Source organism: Callorhinus ursinus, unplaced genomic scaffold, assembly GCF_003265705.2.
Source record: "Callorhinus ursinus isolate GAN/ISIS: 27379988/994484 unplaced genomic scaffold, GSC_fseal_2.0 scaffold12, whole genome shotgun sequence".
Lineage (NCBI taxonomy): Eukaryota > Metazoa > Chordata > Mammalia > Carnivora > Otariidae > Callorhinus > Callorhinus ursinus.
The window spans coordinates 20,930,134-20,956,967 of record NW_027397074.1 but is presented as its reverse complement, the minus strand read 5'-3'; the positions used below and the strand labels follow the sequence as shown (position 1 = coordinate 20,956,967).

The following is a 26,834-nucleotide window of genomic DNA, read 5'->3' as shown; positions in this document are numbered from 1 at the left end:
CCCGTTGGCTAAAGGATTCAACAAACAACAGAGCCAGCTAGCTATTTAGTAGCATGTAGTAGTAACAACAGTGTCCTGTTTCTTTCCTACAGGGCCATTTAGCAATCTTCTTCTGTAGTATAGAGATCTTTTTTTTTTTTTTTTTACGGACATTTAAGGAAACACACTAAGGTATATTAACCACCGCCTCTGTGACTGCTCTTAAAGTCACGATGAGTTGGTAATATAGCCCTAAGTGTGCCCACAAGAAACCCATGTCTCTAGAAGAATGTGGCTAAGAAATTGTGAAATTGGTCTTTAATAAAAACCATTTCAGGTCCTAAACTAAACTTATGAGCCTTCTGACAAAACCTGATTAGCCTCAAGTGTACCCTGTCTCAGTTAAGTGACACCCCCATCAGTCATGCTATAAAAGTCAGAAACCTAGGATTTATCCTGCACACCTTCCTCGCCCTCACTTTCCCCAATATTTAATCCACAATATTTAGTCAACTTTACCTCCCAAATCATTTCCAAATAGGCAATGTCTCTCCTCTAGAAAATTGCAACCACTTCCTTCGCTGATCTCTTTGCTTCCATTCCCACCCCCTTCCAAATTTTCCTCCAAGTTACCAAGTTTCCTCCAAGTCACCACCCCTCCCTCTGCCCCCATGAAAACACATTAAAGTCTTTTCCATGGATCTTAGATTATAGAGTCAAAGTTTTCAAGGGACCTGTATGGCATATTAGTTTGCTAGGGCCACCATAACAAAGTACCATAGACTGGGTGGCTTAAACAACTGAAATGTATTTGCTCACAGTTCTGGAGCCTGAAAATCTGAGATCAAGGTGTTGACAGGATCCATTTCCTTCTGAGGCCTCTCTTCTCAACTTGTAGATGACCATCTTTTCCCAGTATCTTCTCATGCTCCTCCCCCGGGTGTGTCCATGTCCTCATTTTTCTCTTCTTACAAGGACATCAGTCACATTAGATTAGGGTCTACCCTAATGACCTCAGGAAATTTTAATTACTTTTTTAAAGGGCCTTGCTCCAAATATAGTCACATTCTGGAGTACCAGGAGTTAGAACTTCAACATATGCATTTTAGGGGGACATGGTTCAGCCCCACAACACGTGGGTTTTGTATAATCTGATCCCAACTCACTGTTCCAGCCTCGTGTTTCCCTTTACCTCACAGGAGTCAAATTCATCACATTCCCCCACAGTGTAGCACTTTAAATATTGTTTCAGCCTGACTGAGGGCTCTTTCTCCACTTTGTAGTACTTATTACGATCTTGCATTTATTCTCCCAATTCTTTTGTTATCTGTCTTCTCAACTTCACTCTAAGTGCCATGTTGGTGAGGATCTTGTATATTTTTGTTTACTCTATTTCCAAGATCTAGCACACTATATGGCACAAAATAAAAGATCAACAAATATAATTTTTTGTTTGAATAGATGAAATGACTCCAGAAGTTTACTGTGTTCATGTACACGTATAACCAAGCAAACAGAATTTAGCATAAGGAAATTATGCTAAAATACACATTTTGAGGTTTCTACAACCCTGAGTAAGAAATCAGAGACTTAACATAGAAATCTCTAGTTGTGACCAAAATCTGATATCTGTCCCATAATGATATACTTTATTTAGTTCCCACACAGGCAATACATCTGTAATAATTATTAGTAGGGTTATTCGGGACTTCTGGCCATTTGACTAATTTCTGTTGAAAATCTTATTATCTGTTTGTCTTAGTTTATGATTCAGTTTTGTTTTATGCTTTTCTTTTCTTTTTTTTTTTTGCTTTTTTATGATGATTTCAGCACTCACCACTGATATGCTTATTAACTGGGCAAAACCACCCTGATGAAGCATTTTGATGGCGACGCAGCACTCTGTTTTTGATGGTAGTGCAAGGCAGCTGTGTCACTGCACTGTCCCTGGGAATTACGCAATGCCCACAAGGAAAAGAGAAGAGCTATTAAAATAGCTAATAGCCCTGATTGAATGTCTTCTATTTCTTGGCCACAGTCTGGAGCTATCCAGGAATGGATGTCCTCATGACTCTTTCCAAACCATTCTCTGCTGAAGCAAGGCATCTGCTCCTCTCTAAGCAGTGTCATGCAAGTGAGTTTTCAGGGCTTGGCACGCTGCCCTCCAGAGGGGAGAAGGGAACCTTGCCCCATAGGGAGAGAGAAGAGTACACAGTGTACCCTCTAGGTCCTAAGATCCTGACTACTGTGGGGAATGCAGGAGTTTTCTTCCCTATGGAAATCTCTCTCCTCCTTCCTTTGTCCCCAGTCCCTGAGTATTGCAGTGCTTAATACTCAATTCTCTATTCATCACTCCCCATCTTCATACATTTGTAGAGTTCCTGGAAGTTAGAGAGCTTACAGTGCGGTTTCTCGCTGTACACATCCATAGTCCTCATCTTGCCCAAATTCCCACAAGTAGTCAATCGCAGGGCTGGGTCTTGAATCCCTACCTCCAAACTGGCACTTGCAAGTACCCCTCAGCCCCACCCCAGCCAGTTACTTAATCCTTTCCCATCATGTCAGTGATGAACTCGAAATGATACCAGTCATCTGGAGCTGCTTCTTTTCTTCTTCTGTTGTCTGTCTTTTTATTATTTTTATTTTTCACTGTGGTAAAATACACAGAACGTAAATTCACCATCTTAAGCATTTTTAAGTACACAGTTCTGTGGCATTAAGTACATTCATCCTGCTGTGTAACCATCACCACCATCCATCTCCTGAACTTTTTTTATCCTGCAAAACTGAAACTGTGTACCCATTAAACAGTAACCTCTCCTTCCCATTCCCACTGAGGTGGTATCTCAACTGTGGTCTTGATTTGCGTTTCCCTCATGATTAGTGATGTTGAACATCTTTTCATGTGCTTATTGGCCATTTGTATTTCTTCTTTGGAGACATTTCTATTCATGTTCTTTGCTTATTTCTTTAATGTAGTTTTTTGATGGTGTTGAGGGTTGTTTTGTTTAGTCTTGTTTTTTGAACATTTATGTAACACCTCTCTCTTCCTGAGAAATATCATGCTAAAAAAATACCATTTCAAGATATACCATAGGTATAATTTACACAGAGCTGCCAATGGGGCTTTGTGTGTGTGTGTGTGTGTGTGTGTGTGTGTGTTTGTGTGTGTGTCCAATATATATCACAAGCCTACTCATTGAACATTTTGAACATTTATCTCTTTTTGGTCTTTTAAAGCCTTAAGGACTGTGATAGATACAGAGGCTTATCTTATTTACAAGTGTTATTTGAGTGTCTGCCCAAGATGGCAGATCACAGATTTCACATACAGTGAGAGAAAGGAAAAGATACTGCTGAACAGAGAAAATAATATGTGGTTAAAGAATTCCTGCTGGCCTTCTTTGAGTACCAGATATTGCTGAGGTTAGATATTGTAACTATCTTATGGTCTATTGTTTCCCAGTCAGGCGTTGCCTTTATTCCAAGCACAGATGTTGCAAAATTTGACTATTTTTAGCTACATTTAAGTAATGTTACCATAGCTTTCATTAGGAAAGGCAAATATGAAATGTAAGATAGGATATGTTGTTTTTTTCTCCTGCTGGTGGGAATTTCCAAAGAAGCAAAACAGTGATAAGAGGTAAAGTAGAAAACTTGGGCAATTTTCTATAATATCACCGAACGTGTTCCGCCTTCGTTTGCTGCTGTTTTTATGGGTGTATTATGACTATTCCTCATTGGCCACTGAGATTCATTTCCCTTTACAGTTTAGTAATTACATTTGTGAAATATATTTTTAACAGCTAATCACCATCAGGGCACTCTTAAGAGATGTAATTAGAAAGACCAGCAGACATTCTGTCTTAAACGTATTGCTAATTTAGTACTAACTCATTGTTTTTTATTGCAACTTGCTGTTGGTATCATCAATGAAGCTTTAATTATAGAGACTGGACCTCTCTGAAATGGCACTCCCACTTGGTTTAGGTGTCCTCTTTTAATCTGTGGGGTATTCCTTATCAGAGATTATTGTCCAACATTTTTAAGTATTCTTCCAGTTACCAGAAGACAGATTAAAAGCAGGGCCAAACAAGGTGAGATGAGTATAACATTCCCTTCCCCCTGTAAAGATGTCTTATTCTCAGCTCCAAAGCTACACCACAGGGAACATCCCTATTAGCAACACCAAATAAAACCCAGAACAAATACAAGTTAGTTTATTTTGTCTTTTCTTTTTTTCCCTTTTCTATATTTCAAAAGCAATTCCTACATGTTAAAAAAGTTAGAAAATGCAGATAAGCAAAAGAAAATCACCTGCAAACCCACCTCCTGGAGAGGTTTTAGTATCATCTTTGCCATGACTCTGCTGTGAAAATTTGTGCAGTTGTACTGTGTGTGTGTGTGTGTGTGTGTGTGTGTGTGTGTGTTTCTAATTATTCACTTTCTCTTTACTCAGAAAAGGATTATTTGTTCCTGATACATTGACTTTGGGCTTCATGTTGTGACTTGCTTAGGTCAATGGGAGGTGACTGAGTAGCTGTGTCTTACCCCAGCTGAGCAAAGTTTGAAATGCCATTTTGTAGTTTGGCTCCTCTGGCCTGACAACCCCCTGCCAGGAGAGCAACACCCTCAAGATCAGTGCTGCTCCTTCAGCCTTGGTCACAGAAAAAAAGTAATGGGAAGCAGACACACAGAGGGAGTTTCGGCTGCCCCATAGCTCCATTTCACTTGAGCAAAAAAAAAAAAAAAAAAAAAAAATCTGTTCTTTTAAGTCACTGAGACTTGAGGGTGGGGGTTGTTTGTTACACAACCAACCTAATATTTTACCTAGCCCCCTAGACTCCGTTTCCACAGCTACAAAATTACAGTAACAATAATGGTATCTACATAGAAAGGCTACTGAAAGGACTAAGGAAGATAGTATATTGAGAGTGCCTGCTGCATAATAAGAGCTCAGAAAATTCATTTTATTTTATTCTTCAAGCCTTTCTTGTATGTATATTTACAAGAACAGTGCATTCAATTTGTAGACCTTTTAAAAAGTGTTAATGTAATAAATATCTATATAATAAGGTAATTAAATATTCTAATACAATGTTTAATGGCTGCACAGTGTTCCATAGTGTAGATGTACCAAAGTTTATTTAACAAATCCATTATTTTGAGCATTTAGATTATTTCCAAATTCCACCACAGTAGAAAATATTATAATTAATATTTCTATAATTAAATATCAGCCAATTTATGATTATATCTGTAGGAAAAAAAATCACTGTCAAAGGGTCTCCATGTTTTAAGGATTTTGACACATATTATAAAATCGTTTATAAACTTATGCAATTAATAAAGCAAAACTTTGCCAGAAGATAGTTATATATCCCCATTAGTATAATACTTATAATAGTTAAGATTTCCTGTGGTAAAATCCCATTAAGCAATTATGTTAAAATGCATGAACCATATTTTAAAAAAAAGAAAAAAGAAAAAGAAGATAGCAGGAGGGGAAGAATGAAGGGGAGTAAGTCAGAGGGGGAGACGAATCAGGAGAGATGATGGACTCTGAAAATCAAACTGAGGTTTCTAGAGGGGAGGAGGGTAGGGGGATGGGTTAGCCTGGTGATGGGTATTAAAGAGGGCACATTCTGCATGGAGCACTGGGTGTTATGAACAAACAATGAATCATGGAACACTACACCAAAACAAATTATGTAATATATGGTGATTAACAGAACAATAAAAAAATTTAAAAAAATGCATGAACCCTTATGTTGCACTATTTGTTCCTGCTTCCACTAAATTATTTTAGCCAAAAGAGACATATTCTGACTTGTTCTCTAAGCATCTAATATTTATGTTGATACAAGGAAAAATGTGCTGTCTGAGCATATTTTCATTGCTCTTAAATGGGGTGCTGTTGAATTTTGTGTCTTCGATAGTATTGTGTGAAAACAGCAAAGCACATTTTGCCATAGGACTCATCTATATGACAATCAAATTCTTCTGTATTGTCTTCTTATAATAAAATAGGACTTTTATTACTTTAGTTTTCAAGAAACACTGAGTTTTAATTAAAAATAACTTTAAAGACATTTCTGAATGACTATGATAAATATCTTAGTCTTAAAAATAAATCAAGGAAACAGCTTCTAGACTATGTTTCCAATTGTCCTATTGATTTTGTTTCCTGTTCTAGTAAATACTATCAACAGCACCCCATTTAAGAGCAATGATAATATCATGCTCAGACAGCACATCTAGTAAATATTATCAGCCAACTTTTTAAAGGGACTACAAATTGAATGCAGTTTTTGTAAATATAAATATGTGCACAGAGAAAGTTTACCTTTCCGTCAACTGGGGGTGTATATATATATATATATATGTATATATGTGGGGTGGGTGGGCTTGTGCACTTTACAGTGATGTTTGCTGCCCGTTTCAAGTCTTGAATTTGTATATACACAGAGCTCCATGAGAAATATCTCTGTTCTAGGGAGACAAATTAGAATTGAACTGCAATTAATCCAATGCCATGAACTATGAAACTCCGTGGCATTTAACAAAGTATTAACTGATGGCAGTATTGCAAACCACTCCTAAAAGTGTTGCTTTTTATATTTGAAAGTTCCTTTGTTATGTATTTGTTTTAATGGGCTTCTCTTTACACCTTTCTAAATTATTTCAGCATTTTTCTTGCCAATGCTTAATTAAGCTGACTCTAAAACAGCAGTTGATATGGACCAGATGGAAACATTTGGCTGGCTCTATTTCCCACAGTTCTTTGGTTTAGGAGAGCCCTGGGATCAACATTAGCCTCACCACTGATACTGCGCTAAGAAGATCCTTGATGAATTGAGTATTTTGATTTTTATCTTAATTATCTCTGGTTGTATAGATTCTGCATTTAATTCTGATAGAAGGAGAGAATATAGTACTGCATTTTTAAATTACATATTGTAAGAATATTGAAGCAGTTAATCAAGGAGTATTAGTGGTAATCTAGTCCAATATTCACCTTGGTGGCCAACTCTAGAATTAGCATGATTCCACAGAGAGCAACTTTGAAACTGACATTGAAGCACTTGTGAATAATTGCTTCAATACAGTTAAGTTAGAAAAAAGAGCATAAATAATTTACATCTGTCTTTAAGCAATAATCATTCCAAAGTATGATTATTAGTTTACTTGTATGATTTAGATAAAAGTCAATATAGTCAATACAGTTGACCTAGGAAAATAATATTTGTCTAATGGTTTTGTTTTGTGGGCGGGAAGGGGCAGAGGGAGAGGGTCAGAGAGAATCTTAAGCAGGCTTCACACCCAGTATGGAGCCCAGTGCTGCACTCAGTCTCACAACCCTGAGATCGTGACCGGAGCCAAAATTAAGAGTTAGACACTTAACTGACTGAGCCACCCAGGTGTCCCATCTAATGATTTTAAAATGAGTAGTCATAGATCTCTTACTGCCTTTTAGATTTGGTCCTTGTGGTTATAATGGATTACTAATGAAAACTTAGAATCCTTATGGGCCTATAACCCTTCAACAAGGAATGTTCATGAAGAGACTCTAAAGGGAAATATATTGTCATTATTTGTAATAAATTATTAAAAATGTATGACAAACTAGAATTCTATAAAAATATAAAGTAAAATATCTATGAACCAAGAGAAAGAATGAAATATGCTTAACATATTTAACAATCTTCAGATTGTCAGTTTAAAAGACAATAAATGTTTACCAAACTTCTATTTATTTTCCAAAGCAAAACTTCACGTACTTTTTAAAGCACAATTATTTTTTTAAAAAGAAAAATTATTGACAACTTATTCTCAAACTGTCATTACTTAATATTGATTTTAAATGTATATATTTCTAGAATCAGTGTGAAATATGAAAAGAGCATGGTTTTGAAGAACTGTTTTCAAATTTTGTCTCTGCCCCTCATTGACTGTGAGAACTTAGTTAAGTCACTTAACATCTGCAAACTTTTGTTTCCTAATGCGTAAAGTGGGGATAATGTTTATTTGCATTTGATGTGAGGATAATGTAGTAAATATAATTACCTGGCTCTTAGTGTGCACTCAGTTCATTTTAGTTTCCTTCCTTCCTTTCCCATCAGTTCTTTCTTTTTTAAAAAGTCCATTTTTTAAATTTTATTTTATTATGTTATGTTAGTCACCATACAATATATAAGTCCATTTTAATACATATTTTAATTTGGCTAAAGACTGCTATATATTCCTGTGTATCAATCAGCCATGATAATAATAGGTTTTCTTGATAAACATTAGGTTCCATCTGTATCTTTCCAAAGAATATCAAAACTTTCCTGAGCCTAAAGCCTTAAGTTCAAAGGTGTGTTGTATTTCACTCCTACAACAGAGCTCTGTTACCTGTCCCCTTCCTACCAGCGGCTAGTTCAGGTCCCAGGAAGACCTGCCCAGTAGCAACAGCAGAGCAGTGAACTTACGTTAGTCAACTTACATTAGCGAAGAAATTGCCGGTCAAGTTTCCTTTGGAAAGAGTCACAGGTTCTGTTCGAGTAAACGCTTGGTCAACTCAGTTATTCCAATTCACTTCATTGGTATGACATGAATCCTAGCGCTTACTTCTCCAGTGTTTCCTTTAGCTACTATCACTGAATGCAAACCACTAGAGGGAGGCAGGGGAAGTACAAAGAGCTGTCATAGAAATTCAGTCAGAGATTGGGAAAATATGAATAAAGATTACTTAAGGACGGAGATTATCTAGATGCCTTCCAGACACATTCTGAATTCACTGAACTTGGCTGCATGCTTCTCAGTCATTATCCCATCTACATCCCCAAACCAGATCACATGCATTAAGATTACTTCTTTGGTATTTCTAATTAAATGTAGGATTGGCTAAGTCTTACTTTAGGGACCAAAACTTCTTTACATATATAATTTTTAAAAATTGAATTGACAAAGTGAGTCACATGCAAGTTTTCTTTTGATAAAGAAAGTATCGGGGCGCCTGGGTGGCTCAGTCGGTTAAGTGTCTGCCTTCGGCTCAGGTCATGATCCCCCGCATCAGGTTCCTGCTCAGCAGGGAGCCTGCTTCTCTCTCTCTCTCTCTCTCTCTCTCTCTCTCTCTCTCTCTCTCCCCCTCCCTCTGCTCCTCCCCACTACTTATTCTCTCTCTCTCTTTCTCAAATCAATAAATAAAATCTTAAAAAAAAAGGAGGTACCAAGCTTTCTTTAATAAAGCAGGTTGCAAAATGTTGGCTTCACCTGAAATGTTAAATTGCCACATTGAAATTGACTTCAACACCACCATCATTTTAGACAAGTTCCTTAGATCACCATCATGAATATTAGCTGTTAGGTCATGGTGGGAAACAACTGTTATGATGAAAACTATTTGCATCATCATGGCTGACATTGAGGGTTCCAGCTTGGCTGGCCATCCCTGATGTCATTAATCTCACTTAATCTCTGTTTTTCAAGGGAATCCAGCTAATTTTACAGAAACTTTTGAACTGCTTACACAGCCATGTAAAAAGGATAATTTCCAAGGTACTCAAATTTCAGGGAAATGGACCCTTAAATAATTTAATAGGAAGAAAAGGAAAGTTTTGTAATGATTAAATTATATGTGATAGCACCCTTCTCTACTAGTAAATATATGCTACTAGAATTGGAAAAACAGGAACAGCCTTGTCCCTGGTAAGGTTCCCCATGAAATATCTTTGTGTAGAACCCCAGAAATGGTGACGGGATTGGGAAGCATGTATAAATAAAGGGGGTACATAAGAGTGGCTCCCACTCAGGCATTCTCTGTAGTACCTAATGGCTCATAAGGGCAAAAAGTGCATCTGACTCAGTAAATACTTGATAAGTGAATTTATAAATACAATAAGAGCTCTCTGCCTCATTCCACTCCACCTTCATTTCTGCAAACACAAACATACAGAGATACATGCACAGTGAACACCAGGGTTACGGGAGACAGGAAGGAAGTGGAGAACTCCGGGGCTGGCTTAGAGCTGGTGAGCACCAGAGCCTGTGGTTTATAGCCAGCAATTGTTCTGATTGGTGGGTGTGGATGTAGCAGCCACTGTTAAGCATTTTGAATGACACCACAGGATATTCCTTTATTTTATCCACTTTATTCAGGCCTGAGCATCTTCCACCCTAAGATATCCTTGAAATCAGAACCAAATGGAATTCCTGAAGGTGATTAAGAGGAACCAAACTGGGCAAAAGGATGAACTGTGGTTGTGGTTGACTTCTATCCCAACTAGACTAAACCTTATAGGCTTTACTAGCAGAAGGTTGAAGCCAGCTAGAAAAAACCTTTGACGTGAGGCATCCTAGGAGTTTAAGGTGTACACTCATTTTGGGGATATAATAGGGGTTTAACTGGAGCTCTTCCACTAACCTTCTAACCAATTTGAGGAAAATCATTTCAGTAGGTTTTCATTAACTCACCTGTATAGTGAGAGGTTTGGGGAAATGTGAATTCTAGAGTCTCTTCCAGTTCCATCATCCAATGAAATCAGGCATATCTTTTTCTGAAAGAAGAAGTTTGTCAAAGGTGTATAAGGACACAATAATGTGTATGTAAGGACTAAATCATAAACCCACAATTTTGAATTCCTGTATTTATAGAATGGTTTGATGTGTGTTGGGCAGTGAATTCTACATAAATATTTTAAAGTTTGACTTAAAAGAGTTTATCATTTGAATTAACCAGTACAGCACCTCGCAGGAAGTCTCCTGGGTAAGAGAGAAGGACACTTTTCACATATCAGTATTTGCGAAAGTGGACTTTCAAAACAAAGCACCAACATATTTTTTTTTTAAAACTGGCTGTATTCCCTACACTGTAATAGCACCAACATATTTAACTCAGTCATCTATTCATCAGAGTTGCAGTAATCTACATAAGTTGTGGCAAAGTCCTGTCATTTCTATTCCAATATAATAAATAAATGCTAATAAATCTGCAACATTTGCCTGTAACTACAGTCTTTTCTGCTAATAAGGAGAGAGTAACATACCTTTCATTCACTGAAATCAGTGGAAGTCAACTATTAGCTAAACTTGCCTGTCCCTTCCTTGAGTGTTAATTGCACATTATTATTGGTAAAATAATTGATAACAAGAGCTAACTTAAATGAATTTAGTTAAAGGATCCGTTGTTGCAGGACTTCTCAGAACCTTTAGTATCCTAACATAAACATGATTTTTTTTTTCTCCAGAAAAGAGCACATAGTAGTCCACATCTCTCAAACCTTATCCTGGTGAACTACTCTTTCCCTTTTTCATTATTGAGTAGTCACAAAGATCATATTTTGGAGAATACAATGTGGATAATGCTGCCTTTGTTTATTTTCTATTGGAGGGTCAGGAAGACCCAATATTTATCTAATTGCTCTGCTTTCTCTTTCTCCCAAATGTATTTTTTATATTTTATTGCAATTCAACTTAGAGCCAATGTTGGAGTGAGAAGAACCCTTAATTATAGTCCAATTGTCTAATTTATAGATAACGAAATTGATGTCCAGAAAGGTGCAGTAACATGCTTAAGAGTCACATGATGAGTTTGAGGTTGTTTTGGGATTAGAATATGGATTCCTTATTCCTTAGCCCAAGATTTTTTTTTTCATTACACTGCAATGACTCCTCTTCCCATATTCACCATAGCTGATCTCAACAGAAGCTTTAAAGTTATGAGCTTTATACAGAAGCAGTAAACATGTTATTTACAATCAGGTGCATTTTGGGATGCCTGTGTGGCTAGCCAGTAAAGGCTGCCTTCGGGTCAGAGCAGGATCCCAGAGTCCTGGGATCAAGCCCCGCATCAAGCTCCCTGCTCAGCAGAGAGCCTGCTTCTCCCTCTCCCTCTGTCTGCCACTCCCCCTTGCTTGTGCTCTCTCTCTATCTCTCTAACAAATAAATAAATAAAATCTTAAAAAAAACCCAATCAGGTGCATTTTAGGTTCTCCATATAGATGACCCTGTTGACAACTCAAATTCCATTTGTCCAAAGCTGAGTATTCCTTTCATGTCAGATGGCAGTATATATGTAATGACTAAGAACATGAACTTCAAAATCATCCCAATTAGAGTTTCTTCAACATATTCAGTGATTCCCATATCCTCATCTTTGCTTATGCTGACCCTTTAGACTGGACTATTTTTCTCCCAACCTCTCATATATTGAAGTTAAACTTTATCTTGAGATGGTATTAAAACACACATAATAAGTGCATGATGTGTTTTTAATTAAATTGATTTGAAGCAAATAGTTTCTATCTCTCCTTTCTCTATCATGGCTGCTATTGCAGATCCAGTACTAGAAAGTATTGATGAGGTCACAATGCCTTTTCCTCAAATTAGTCTTAATTAATGAAATCCTATCTAATTATTCATTAATAGTATCCATTTGAGTAATGTCACACTTTTGAACGGCACATGATCCTGAACCACTTCTCCAAGATTTCCCACTGATTAATGTTGCCTAGCCAACTGCTTAGAGGCAATCTATCTTTTTCATTCGATAAATGTTTACTGAACACTTACTATGTCAGGTCCTTGACAAGAGTCAAAGAAAAAGTCACTTTTTCCCATATGACATCATTTTTATTCCACTACCCTTCTCATCTAGATTCTTTTACATGATGTGCCAACCTGTTTACCAAAAGCAGCTCCCCAAAGCAGAGATACCAGTTTTCACTAACTAAACTTGGAGCTTGGAGTCAGATGAGCATTTTAAACTCACAATGAGGAGCAAAAAGTCATTCTGCTTTGCTTGATATGTCAACATAAGTTGGGTTTATGACGACATTATGTCTTGGCAAGTGAGTTCCTGTAGTAATGAAGAATGATTTTCTAATAGATTGTGTAATTAAGGAGTTATCCAAACAGAAGGCATTGTTAAGGCAACAAACCAGCAGACCCTGTGGTTTCATACAGTGTATTTACCTGTTCACTTGGACTGTTATCTACAGAAGCTTACTAGATAGATCTGTCTTTAAACAAATGTCAAATTTCAAATTTGAAACAGATTCCAGACCTTGGGTGACAAAAGGCTATAGCTATTCTGAGATAAGCAGTGCCTGTCTCTTCTCTTTCCTGCTCTTTGCCCATACCCTCATCCCACTGCTGTTCTCATGGCCAGGGTATTAGGGGAGAGGTTCTTAACGAATGAATGCTCCAAAGGAGCAATTGCCTCTGAGATGCCTTTTATAGCTTTGGGCTTTGTACCAAGGCTGGGGAATATTTAAGACCTCAGAAATTCCACTTTTGCTCCATGGAGAAGAAAAAAAGAAATTTTTAAGTAAAAGGGCAGCTCTTTCTCATGACTTGCAAAGTTAATAGACTATGGTGGGTTAGAAATTGCCATTGAGCCAAAAGAGCATTTTCCAAAGTATATTCTGTAGATGGGTTAATAATTGTGACTGCAAAAAAAATTTTTTTTTTGTTTTTCATAGTCAAACAGGTTTGGAGAATGAAGATTTAAAGTCAAACTAGTGGTTTTGGTACAGGAAAATTAGGTACTTTAAAGTGCTAATGTCTATGGTAGATCTCTAAGAAGAATATAGGAAATGCTTAATTTCCTAAACATTTTTGGCCATGGAAACTTTATTTTATGCTGCTTCTCATGGGATTACTGCTATTCTATGGAATACACTTTTGGAAATGCTGATCTATGAGAATAGACACATTATTTTCAGACATTGACATTTCATATTCTTTCCACAAAAAATAAATAAATAAAAATAATGTAACTTTACATGTCAAGGAAATTTGTTCTCCTTAAATGAAGATTATTCTATTCAATCATCATCATTGAATTAGTGATTTAGTCTGTGTGTATTAATAGAAGTGGTTTCCACTGACCAACTCATCCCTGCAACAAAGGAATACAATTTTCTAGAGATGAGATTAGTAATGAGTACTCATTTGTGGATTCAGAGCAGTGCAGATTCTCTGGTCCCACCCAGTAATTGAACCACTGTCCAAGGTTATTTCATTTACATGTTCTGAATCACACTCCACAATCAAGTTTTTAGATTCTACATTCATCTGGTTTATATGCGGGGCTCCCATAAGAGCTTTTGTCTTTTGTTTCATTTTGTTTTTTAAAGATGGCTAAAAGACATCTTGGAAACCACTCCCCTAGTAACTAGACTGCTGGACAGATCCAGGGGGACCAATATGCTTCACATATGGAAGTGTGTTCTTCTCCTAGTCAAGAAGGATTGGCTAAGGAGTCTTTCTATAGACAGGAAAATGGCATAGAGGTGAAGCTCCTTGCCCAAAATAAAAGAAATCGTAAAAGTAAATGCAGAAATTAGAATCTCTTGGCTCTACAATTAGGGCTCTTTAGGAAAAGAATAATGCTTGCTGCCTTACCAAATTTTGACCCAACATCATCCCTTGAACTAAGCAACCAGCATTTACTGAGCACTTAACTGTGTCCCAGATTTCTTTCTAGGTTCTTGGATGGCAAAACTGAATAAGTCCTTCCTGTAAAGAAGGAATAGGGAAAACAACAGGAAGTAAACAAATAAAAAATCTAATGTCAAAGTTAAGCTTTGTTCTGGCTTTCTCTGAGTCATCTTCCAGGTATTCCAGATGACTGTCTGATCACAAGCTACCTGTCTTACTTGTACCCATTCCAAATTGAACATTTCCAAATTCCATTTTTATCTCCATTAGCTGCTGTTTGCCTGACTTTGTCCTTTCCTGTTTGGGTGCAGGTTTAACTCCCTAAACCTAAGTCAAAACTGTTCTCTTCAGGGTCATTGAATTCCAAACCCTGCCTATTGGAAATTCCATGTTAGTCTTTCCATGTTAGTCTTTCCCAAGATTCCACCCTGCAATCTACCCATTCTTTAATCATCCATTCAACTAAGCTATAGGTCTCTGTTAGTTCATTTTGGGTTCTCCACATCTGTCATTCTTTTTAACTTTCTTCATTCTTTTTCTTTTTTTCCCTCTTTCCTTGGAAGAATCCTAGCAAAGGTGAATTACTTTATTCTCCATTCTGATTCTACTCTTCTTTGCCATGTTTTTCTCCCTTAAATTCATAAAGACCTGTCTTCCTTCACAATTCTATTTACATGTTCTTTCTGTCCTCCTCACAGATCGCCACGAAATACTTCTCTCAAAGAGAGGCATATCTGCAAAGTACTGTTTAACCTGGAGAATTACAACTGAACTTCTCTAACTAGAGGCAGGTTTAGTACAGCCCGGATCTGCTATAAAGTTGCACATGAGAAATTTGTTATAGTTCAAAATAATGCAAGATTATTTAAAATTATTGACCTCTCCACTTCATAGGAAAAAGGAAGAACTTTGTTCCTTGACTAAACCCCTCTGTCATTTCCAAATGTTCACTCTCAGATCCATGTTCATACTATTTTCATTCCCCTTAGTTGTTCGTGGTACAGTCGTAAAAGCAGTGTGTGGGGCTTTGAAACCATGGGGCACTCCTTTCCTACAGCAAAACGACTGTGCACCCTCATTCACCTTCAGTGGGACAGTTCTCCCACAGCTTCTCATGTTCCCCATGGTAATGATACTGTTGAGCCAAAACCTAGCAACTCATACTTTACAAAATATCAAATGACATCAAATATATGACATAGATAGAACAAGTCAATTAACTGCCTAATCACCCCATATTCACCTTCATAGAGAAACTGACTTCTCACTGTGCTTAACCCTTACATTTGAAATTAATGAGTAGGGCTTTCATCTGAAGAAGAGATCTGGCTTTTAATTCTGGCGCCTGTAATGTTCCACACTTCCTGCTTCCCTCAGAGGCTAAATCATAGGACCACCATAAGCAGCAGACCTTTAGAAATTCAATGTATGTCTATAATTTCCTTCTTAAAAAAAAAAAAGCAGGATCTAGTTAAGGAAAGCTGTGTTAATTTCATGAGTACACATAATACATTTCAAAAGTCCTACCTTTCACTCCAGAAATAAGACTCATCCGATACTCAGGTAGTAATATTTTCCATTAAGGGAGAGGACAAATTAAAAGGTCCTTCTCTTTCCCTTACTTCCCTTCCTGAATTTCTTCACTATCCATCCTTGTACGCATGCTAGCAAGCTGGGAGAAAACTTTAATTTCTCCTTCTTCATTTTCTCTTCCCATAGTACTGATATATAAATGGAACACAACTTACTCTTTTGGGAGCAAGCATATCAGGCAAACAATGTAAATACTAACTTATACCTAGCAGAATACATCAAGTATAAGACATATGATGCAATCATAACCACTCACCCTTAGGTGAAATACAGTTTCACACAAATCCCACTGATGAAAAAAATATATATATATGTTTTAAATTTTTCTCTCTTTTATTATCTTTCCTTGTGTAAAATTATCTGCACAGTCATGAAAAACTGTTATTTGTGACACAACAGCATGTTTCTGACTATTATATGCTTTTGAGAAGGAACAGTGAGCCGTTAGGTGACATACTCAATCCTTGCTATTGAAGAAATTTATTCTTAGTCCCAACTTGAAGCTTGTAGAAAATTTTGTAGGAAAGAAAAATACTCAAGGCTCTACATAAGACTACTTAAATCAAAGTTGGCCTTAATTTACCTAGAGGGCATGACTAATGGTCCTTTACAAATCATAGGTTGTATTTGTTCATGTCCAATGAAGTGATTTCTTTGTGGATGTTTCCATTGAAATTTTCAGCAGTTTTACTGATGCCACGGGTTAACGGAAGCCACACTGGTTGCTCTTGATTTCTCTGAATCCTTTGTTTTGGTCCTGATATGTAAAGGTGGCTCTGGAATTTCTTAATAGGAGGACTTTCGACAACAACCAGACACCAGTCATTCCTGGCCGAAAGGAAAGGAGTGGAACATGCAACTGCATTTGCATCACCAGCATATTGCTTCCATACATGAATTTTATGCAGGGTGTCTTGGGACATGATCCGCTCCAAGTCAAATAGAAAAAAAGAAATTGATTATAGTCAATATTAAAGCTATGTTTATTAATGTAAATATCTTTTTTACTTTATATTTTTCTAGGACTTAGAAGATCATCTTCAAAAACCAAAAATGAAGTTCACACTCACACGCCGGTGCTTGGTACTCTTCATCTTTCTAAATGTAAGTAAAACATCATTTAAGCTACATTAATCAAGAATGCTGAAACACAGCGTACGATTGAATGGGCATTTGCAAGGGTAGACATCTTGCCAAAGCTAAGTTTCACCAGCCAAAAGTTCCTCAAAACTATCATTTTCTTCAGGGTGCCTGGGTGGCTCAGTTGGTTAAGCGTCTGCCTTCAGCTCAGGTCACGATCCCAGGGTCCTGGGATTGAGCCCCACATCAGGATCCTTGCTCAGCAAGGAGTCTGCTTCTCCTCTGCTTGTGTTTCCTCTCTCGCTGTGTGTCTCTCTCTAAAATAAATAAATAAAAATCTTTATTTAAAAAAACTATCATTTTCTTCAATTTTGCTAATAGATCCCCACTCTGAACTTTCACAATTTAGATTACTGTTATGGTTCACTGAGAAATGTGAGCTTTGTTTACAAAAATTTAGCATTAACTTGAGACATCTCCACATTATCTTGGAATTTAACATGGAAGGTTAATAATGTTCTTGGGTAAAATGTTTTTGATGTTAGGTGGATTTGAACAACAGTTTCTGGGCTACTGTCTTTTTCAAACATCTGAACTCTTTCAGTCACGTTATTGATTTTAAATGCATCTCTCAAAAAAATTGACTAAGAATCTTAAGTCTTAACAGACCAATGTCACTCCATAACTCTTTCTCTAACCTTTTAAATCATGTCCAAGTTTTGTGATTTGATACTGTTTTATTCCTAAATGGTTAGCAGGTAGTCAGAACTGCAGTTATCTTAGAAAATACTACCAGGGCCTATCTATTTATTGGTTTTGATTTTGCTAACCCACCATCATATCAGCTTCCACAACACATGAAAGAGAGATGAGTAAATTTTACATAAATAAATTAGGAGTTGTCTTGATCCTTATCCTTTCTAGCACATCAGAACAACATTGCCAATGAATCATAGAGGCAATAAAAATAAGTCAGTACCTGATATTATTATATTCACCCAAACAAAACTTTCCCAGGGTTCCAGGATTTACATTGTTAATTCATGAGTAGTCATAGGCTTACAAGTTTGCATAAACTGTTTCTCTTAACATTATTCAGGGAAAAATATTACTAATATTCCAAAAAAGTTCCTCTCATTTTTAAGGGAATTTTTATTTTGTAATGTTATACATCAAATAAATGGTTTATGGGTATGATTGTTAATGTAGCCCTCTTGTATCTACTTGGATATTGAGTATAGTTCATTATGTAATATTGTTGTATTATTTTAATCTTTAGATAAAATACAGTATAATTTGCTAAAAGTAATCCAATATTTGGAAATGCAAGTAACTTCATGTCATTGTAAATATAATAAAAACACTTAGACAAGAATATTGTAGGAACTACTAGCATATTTTATGTTGTCTCTAAATGCCCAAGCCTTATATGAGATTCTATAGTTGCAGAAATAGTGGTATATTCCATTCATAATTGATATTGTTATCTTTAGAGCTTAAATTCTGTGTGATCCATTACATGTAAATATTTCTAAATAATTCTATTTCATAAACCATATAATTATATTAGACAGTGACAGAAGAAAAGTTCTAAAGTAGTTAAATAATTCTATTTCATAAACCATATAATTATATTAGACAGTGACAGAAGAAAAGTTCTAAAGTAGTTACTAATTTACTGAAGTAACTTACTAGATACGAATAAGACAGTTTGAGTACTACCACAAAGACTACAGATCATTTCTGATGTGTTAAAAAACTAAAGTAGATCAATTCTATTCAAAACTTTTACCCAATATATCTTGAAATTCAGACATTAAAAGAATTTCATATATTTGAGCCATGGACAGAAATGTCTTCTGATTTGTGGGCATCTCTTTGCTAGCAAACATACTACACGGGACACTTTTTTTTTTTTTTTAGGTTTTATTTATTTATTTGACAGAGAGAGACACAGCAAGAGAGGGAACACAAGCAGGGGGAGTGGGAGAGGGAGAAGCAGGCTTCCCACTGAGCAGGAGCCCGATGCGGGGCTCAATCCCAGGACCCTGGGATCATGACCTGAGCTGAAGGCAGACGCTTAACGACTGAGCCACCTAGGCACCCCTACACAGGACACTTGAGTGGTTTTGTGCTCTCTGCTGTGACAAACAGAAATTTGCTTCTCTATCCTGTATTTGGATCATATATTTGATTTGGAGAATTTTTCCATAAAAAATTTTTGATAAATATGTCAGTTTCCTTCTAAAACATTCATTGTGTTCCACATGGATACTCCTCCAAGAAAATTAAATTTTTTAAAAAAGTGATATTGATTTTAATTACTATAAAATATTACTTCTTAAATACATTAGTGTGAAAAACTACTACGAGTGTATTTATTGAATTCTACGAAACTGATTTCCAAATGCTCTTTAAAGTATCAGTTTGTCACCACATTCCATGAGCCTCAATTTACATTAAGCAAAACCACCCACTCACTTCCTCTCCCTTATCTGCAGTAATGTAATAGGCTTAGAACAGTGCTTGACGCATAGTGAGCACTCAAAAATGTAGTGATGATGATGATAATTATAACAACAATGATGAGGACCTAGAAAAACTAGATTCTTCTGAGAAGCATTTTGTTGTTAACTAAGCTGTATTCCCTCATTTGCTTAGAATTTTTCATCACACAGCAGTTTTGTTGTTTATATAATGCTTAAGTAGAAAGTACGTAGGACAGCAACCGTCTGATCCTACCTGGAAGAACCAGGGTTAACAGGTTACAAAGTTCTATTTTATCCATTGTTATTTTGAAAAGTATAAGTAACTGAAGCCTACCAATAATTCCAACATCTACATTGTCGATATTAAGGATGGTGACATCGAAATCCTGTTGGTTATATCAGTTTGTGGATTCTAGAATCATGTTCCTTTTAGAGTAGTTCTGTCTCTGGCAATCATTAAGAATCTTTCCCGTCAACATTGTAGCATGGGTTCCCACATTCATGAGGTTTAAACCACGGCAGAGATGGGCCATTTCTTAAAGGTCTACACAGAACAGTCCTATAATTATTTTGTCTCTGTGCTTCTAGAAACCACCTGGATCCCAAAAGTAGGCTGGTTGTCTTACATCAAAGTAGGAATTGCTTGACTACATGACCATTCAAACCAGATTGCTTTCCATTGGACTCCAGGATTAGTGTGCACGAAACCTAGAATGTAAGCCCCATGAGGGCAGGGACCTTACCAGTCTTGTTCACTGCTGAGTCTCCAGTACTAGAACAGGACCTGGCATGTGGGAAGCAAAGTATCTGTTACCCGAAAGAACCAGCGGTGTTTCGGCTGAGGACTACAGGTATTGGTGGCAGCTTGGTGGCTGTATGTGTGGCGCCATTTACTTGCACCTTTAGGAGTGACATCACATATACGGCGGCTAAACTGCTACATAGGACAACAAGTAAGAGGTTGTTTTTTTGTTTTGCTTTGGAAAAATCATGTTAAGATGGCTTGTATGCAAAGCTTTGAACACCAGTCTTTATCCACAAAAGCAGTGTGCCCTTCATAGCTCATCTCTATCCTCATGTGAGCATAAAATATTTATTTATGCCCCCAAATATATAATATAAACATAATACGATAAGTAAAATATTTTTAAGTCTTTCACATTGCTTGGTAGTCTTATCTAATCACTATGCTTCTATTTTGTCTCTATATTGCTGAAAACTACACCACCTCCTAGCCATTTTTGTTGGTACAAACTCATCAGCAAAAAGTTTATATGTCCAGTGAACTTTATGAAATTTGTATATGTATTATTGTCAAGCAGTAGTAATTCCATTGTTGGAATTATGTATATATATATATATCTATCTATATATATATATATATATGAGTTATCTATATAGATATATCTATATATATCTATATAGATATATATATCCAATAAATATATATATATAATAGTTATCTGTCTATGTCCACATACATAGACAGAATGCCTCAATGTGTATGTTATTTTCAGAAGAAAATCACTGAAACATTCAGTTACCACTGGAAAAATTCCATCGTCAGTGCTCACACACAAACCAGACAAGGAGCGGACTCAGATGACTATGGCTCATCTACGACAGAAGTTCTAATTTCTCATTCCTTCAGTGTTGAAACAATCTCTATTGAACCAGCCTCCAAACCCAGTTCACTGGAGTTTGTTTCAATATTGCAAGAATGATAAGATTGATGCTACTACCGTCTACATGAACGACACCCGCTCTTTCGGATGGTCATGTCTTTACTGTGACTGATGTTAAAACTGCATTAAAACAAATAATCCTGTAATTGAAAAATACAAGCACAGGGTTTTCCTCTTGATATCCTTGCACATAATGCCTCCCCATGGCTTCCAGGAACATTTCTTAACTGGTTGCCCAGTCAATTTAAAGATAGAATTCAGAATGTTACTTCTGGAAGGAATGCCAAACTTAAACAAAATAGTCCCTAATATCTAAAATATAAATATTTATATATGACATCACATTCCATCTTCTAATTTGATTTGAATGTGGTGAGAAAATGGCCCATAAATAAATATGTGTCAGTGAAAGATTCTAAGAACAGAGCCACAAAGAATCTAAAATAGATGCACAAGTTTAACCTATAATTAATATCTCTTATTGTGAGGACACAATGACCTATTAAAGACCATGGTTATGTGATCTCTAGTGAGATTATTAACACACACACAGACACGTGCTTTCATACAAATGGAGGCTCATACAATCCAAAATGAATCCTTAACATGAAATTGCTTCAAAATATGTATTTTTTACTTGCAAACCACTTTCCAATTCCTGAAGGACTATCTGAGCATTCAGTGATTGATGATTCTTTACCGTTCACAATTTCTGGTGTCAGAAAATATTTTATAATGTTGGTCTTTCTTGCTAGTCTGTAAGCTCTATGAGGGCAGGATCTATGTGTGTTTTATTCAGCACTGTATCCTCAGTTTCTAGCATAATGCTTGACTTACTAGCAAATAATAACTATTTGCCAACTGATTGGTCTTGAAATGAGTAAGAAAGGGTCATATGACAACAGAATGATGTTCAACTACATGGGTAAAGGATTTGTACATTTTAAATCATTTCTGTCAGTACATTAATTTCTCTTTTCATTGTCATACATCCAAGAGGCATTAAAATTAGATATAATCCTAATATCCAAAGAGTAGTATCAGCCATCTTCGCAGTCATTGTCCATCTAGAATTATAAGTAGTAAGTATTCACCCTCTTCTGTTTGCAAGCAATTTCTACTTAGACGGCTTGCTAGCACCTTCAAAACAAGTACAAAACAGAACTTACCTTCTTCCCCCAGTAAGGTTTTCCTTTCCCAACTTCTCCCTTCTCAGGGCACTCCCATTTTTTCCATTCTGTAGTTTAAAATATCAGAGCTGTTTGACTTTTAACTGTTCTCCTTTCCGTATATTCCAAATACATCTTTTTGTTATTTGAGAAAGTCCTGAGGGCTATACCTCCCTGCTCCCTCCTGTGGTGATCTAGTCCCTGCCTTGGGCTTCCTGGCTCCCTCCCCAGCTCTGATCTGTGCACATCTGACGCCCACCACATGAATTTTACTAACACTCTCCTTTTCGCAGCCTTCACTGATCAAAAACCTGCATGACATCTTTATTTTATTGTCATGTTGTAATAACATTAGCTAAAATGTATTGAGCCTTTCATTGCACCACACACTTTGTATTCATTTTCTCGGGGCTCTGTGTTATCTGATTTTCCTTGACTCCATTTCTTACTAACCCCCAAAGATACTCCCCTCCAGGAAGGATGGTTTCCTACAGTGACTCATACATGCCATTTCCTACCTCTAGGACTTAGACGCATTCCTTTCCTTCCATCCAGAAAGCCTTCCCTCTCCTCCCTGTGCAGGCACTCAAAGTCCAATTCCAGTTCTACCTTGTGTCTGTAGTCATCCCTGACTGTTCTTGTTCCATGCCCTCTGTCTGTTCTGAATTGTTGTATTATGCATTGTACAGTTTAGCTTTTAGCACCATGCTATCTTATAGGACAGGGCGCCCCGTCTACACAGTGACATACACTGGAAAACAGTGCGGCCCTACTATGAGTAGCCTGATGTATACAGGCCAACTTAATAAAAATGAGTTTGTTTTAGAGACTGTGAGGCATAGAGAAAAGTACATAACACTATTTCTGCCATCGATACATTTGGGGAAACCTTAATCTTAGAATAATTTAGTCAGAATAAGGCCAAATAAAAAGTGTGTTTAACAGGTGTGATGGAAAGAGAACAAGGAGTGTTCTAACTTCAGAAGAAGAAAAGTCAGTGCAGGCTGAAGCTCATGGTCTTCTCTGAAAAAAGTCTCTATGCAGAACATGGATATAGAAAATCATGGATTCAGGCACCACCAAAAACATCATGGCCACAAAAGAGATTGAGATCTATATAAACACAACTTAGGATGATGTGTTAAGATGGTGATCATGACCAATGTCAGCCTGTACCAAAAATGCAGAAGCGCTAGGAGAAATATTTAAGATTTACGTTGACTTTCAGTATTGAAAATAAATAATCCTGTGTAGGTCATCAGCTGATGAAGCCAATTTAAAGATATTAAGGCCAATCATCCAATGCAGAATATCTCAGAAGAACAGATTTCATTTGTTCTATGGAATAACTGGGGTGAAATTTTGTCAGTGTACATAATCTAAGCACAAATTTTTAAAAAGCTGAAATAATCTAATATAAAAGCTCATTTATTGCACTAATATATCTATTTTTAATAGCATGACTCATGATTATTAGAGTTTCCAAAGAAGGCAAAATTGATTTAATATTAGTATTTTTTTTGGAAATCAGGTTATTTGTTTTACTTCTAAACTTTACAGTGATAATAAAATTAAAACAATCTTATATGATAAAGAGGTGCATGAGTATGGGTGGGCGCTATACATTTTCAGTAGTGAATGGGATGAATGCAAATATGAAATTTGTAGGTAGAATTTGTAGATGAAATATAAATATACTTTTTAGTTATGAAGAAAAATATCCTACATGGAGACCATTCGTAATTGTTGCTCATGAAGGAAAATGTTTTCAAACTGTCTGATTGTTTCATTTATTTCTGTATCCACCCATTCCTGCTCTGTATAAGTAACTGATTTGTCTTTTTAATGCAGCACCCAACCCCGATTCTTCCTGCCACTTCAAATAACACCTATCCTCCCAATATGGAGTCCGAGCCATTTCTGTACGTCCTAGGACGAAAGAAAATGTCGGATGCGCAGTACAAATGCTATGACCGCATGCAGCAGTTACCCCCATACCAAGGAGAAGGTAAAAAGAAGGATGTATGCGAATATGTGTTTCAAATATCATTAAAGGCTTATTTTCTTCCATGGATAAATATGTGTTGACTAATTTTAATATGCCAGCATTTTTAACAGTGGTTTTCAAACTATGGTATGTTTGTGTATTTCATGTTGGAGACATGTCTACTTTCTTTGCCCAAGTTCACCCAACTGGTTTTGGGCTAACAGCTGCACCTATGACAAAATTACTACAATAACTCGGTAGTCACACCTGCCAAGGAGGAACAATACAGGGCTAAGTGATGGAGAGGACCTGGAAAATGACAGGAAGGGAAGTGGAAAATAGAGGGCAGAGAATTAGCCTCAGGTGAATCCCGTCAAAACCCTGTCTTGCTCAGGTTAATTAGGCAGTATCTTCCCCTAACTGTCAATGGGTGGGCAACTCCTGTTCCTTCCTCTTTTCTACCCCCCGTTCGCAGAGGAATTAATACAAGCTCTCTCCTAGGCAGGCATTGTTTATCTATCACCTTCTCTAGAATGCTCTGTGTGACTGTACAAATATTTTCAGGGCCAAGCACATTCTCTTAGCTATAGAAGGCTATGAGATGGCCAAACATTACTACATCCATTTCAGTTCTCTCCCCTGTCCCCTAAAGCATTTGAAAAGTCCCAACAAGATCGTGTACACCCTTGTATATTCTAAGATAACACTGCCTGGTAGGGTGGAATATCGTTTAAGTATATTCTGTTTCTACGCATGGTTTGCCTTCAAATAGTTAAAGTTTTAATTTCTAGTTCCTATTTTTAGCATTTTCCTTTAAACAAAACTCAAGACAATTAAAAGACAGATACATGTTATTCTTCCATCTGCAGTAGTTTCAGTGTTTTTTAAGAACCTGAGAAGCTATTAGATGCAGTTCTACCCAAAGACAAACCATTCCTCTGAAGCAAATGAAATAAGAGAAACACAAAATTTATTTTCAGAGACCAAGTGAAAGCAGCCTCCTTCACTTCAGTCTTAATCAGAGGTTGAACTTTCGTACTATGATCAGTATTTTAAGATTTCTTTTTTCTTTTCTTTTTCTTTTTTTAATCATTTTTCTCTTTTCTATTCTTTTCTTTCTTCTCTCTTTCTTCTTTCTTTCTTTCTTCCTTCCTTCCTTCCTTCCTTCCTTAGAACTGACTTCAAAGCCTGAGGCTTATTGTTTTGAGTAGCTTTATGGAGGCAAATCTTCATGTTTTAGGGTAAATTAAATTTTGAAAGGAGTGAGAAACTACTTGGAGGCAATGCTGATAAATACATAAACTGCTCAAACTGAGCATTATTTTAGCCACTAATAAAGTGTGATTCTAAAATAAGACTAGTTTTATACATAATCTATTAACTCTCTACAAATGCATCTCCAATAGGAATTTTGAACAATTGAATTTTAAACCCTTGGATTAAGAATAGAATTATCCTAGGGACGCCTGGGTGGCTCAGTCCGTTAAGCATCCTGACTCTTGATTTCTGCTCAGGTCATGATCTCATGGTCATGGGATTAAGCCCCGAGTCAGGCTCCGCACTCAGCAGGGGGTCTGCTTGAGGATTTTCTCTCTCCCTCTCCCTCTGCCCGCCCGCCTGCTCTTGTGGATGTGCACGCGCTCTCTCTCTCTCTCTCTCTCTCTCTCTCTCTCTCACGCGCGCATGTGCGCAAATAAATAAAGAAATCAAAAAAAAAAAAAAGAATAGAGCCATCCAAGGCAAACTTTTTTAAGGTTAATGGTTAGTAGGCTGTATATGTTCTAAAGCTATATCGTTTTTTTTCAAAGTAAGCCTCTTATCCAGGGGTGATATTGCATATATTTTCACAAGATTTCTTTGCAGCATTTCTGGAGATATTTTAAAGGAAAGATTTTGGAGGAAAGATTCCATACAGATGACATGTGTGTCTTTTGAAGAGCAAATGGAGAAAACCCTATAAAAATGTAAATTTGATTAAGAGTTAGTCAAGTTAATATCTTTGCTTTGTTGCTGCGGCTGTTCTTTTTCATATTTCCATATGCATGTAGAGCACTCCAGAATAACTATTAAATATTAGGTCCTATTGAACACTGTTAAATCCTGCTGATGATTCTGCAGCTTTTTCCAACTTTTTCCAATTTCTTTGTGAATCATCAGGTCCGTATTGCAACCGCACGTGGGATGGATGGCTGTGCTGGGATGATACACCAGCTGGAGTACTGTCCCAGCAGTACTGCCCAGATTATTTTCCAGACTTTGATCCAACAGGTAAAATATTTCTTTTTATTTCATATTTTGCTATGAAGCTTTTAGAATTTTCATGATTCTGAAAAAAAAATCAGATATAAAAGATACCTATCTAATCATACTCTACATGTTTCAGCACTTTCTGAAGCATTTCCTTACTTGAAATACCACCGAGTTG

The 26,834-nt window shown here is 36.7% G+C and overlaps 1 protein-coding gene across 1 annotated transcript in view; it reads left to right on the top strand.

The window, feature by feature from the left end:
* Positions 1–26,834, top strand: part of CALCR (calcitonin receptor) — a 155,173-nt gene that overhangs the window by 73,652 nt on the left and 54,687 nt on the right. Inside the window, exons 2-4 of the mRNA XM_025873351.2 lie at positions 17,023–17,103; positions 24,274–24,430; positions 26,567–26,677. Of these exons, the coding sequence (XP_025729136.1) occupies positions 17,053–17,103; positions 24,274–24,430; positions 26,567–26,677 (319 nt within the window). The 5' untranslated portion in view covers positions 17,023–17,052. The remainder of the gene's footprint in view (positions 1–17,022; positions 17,104–24,273; positions 24,431–26,566; positions 26,678–26,834) is intronic.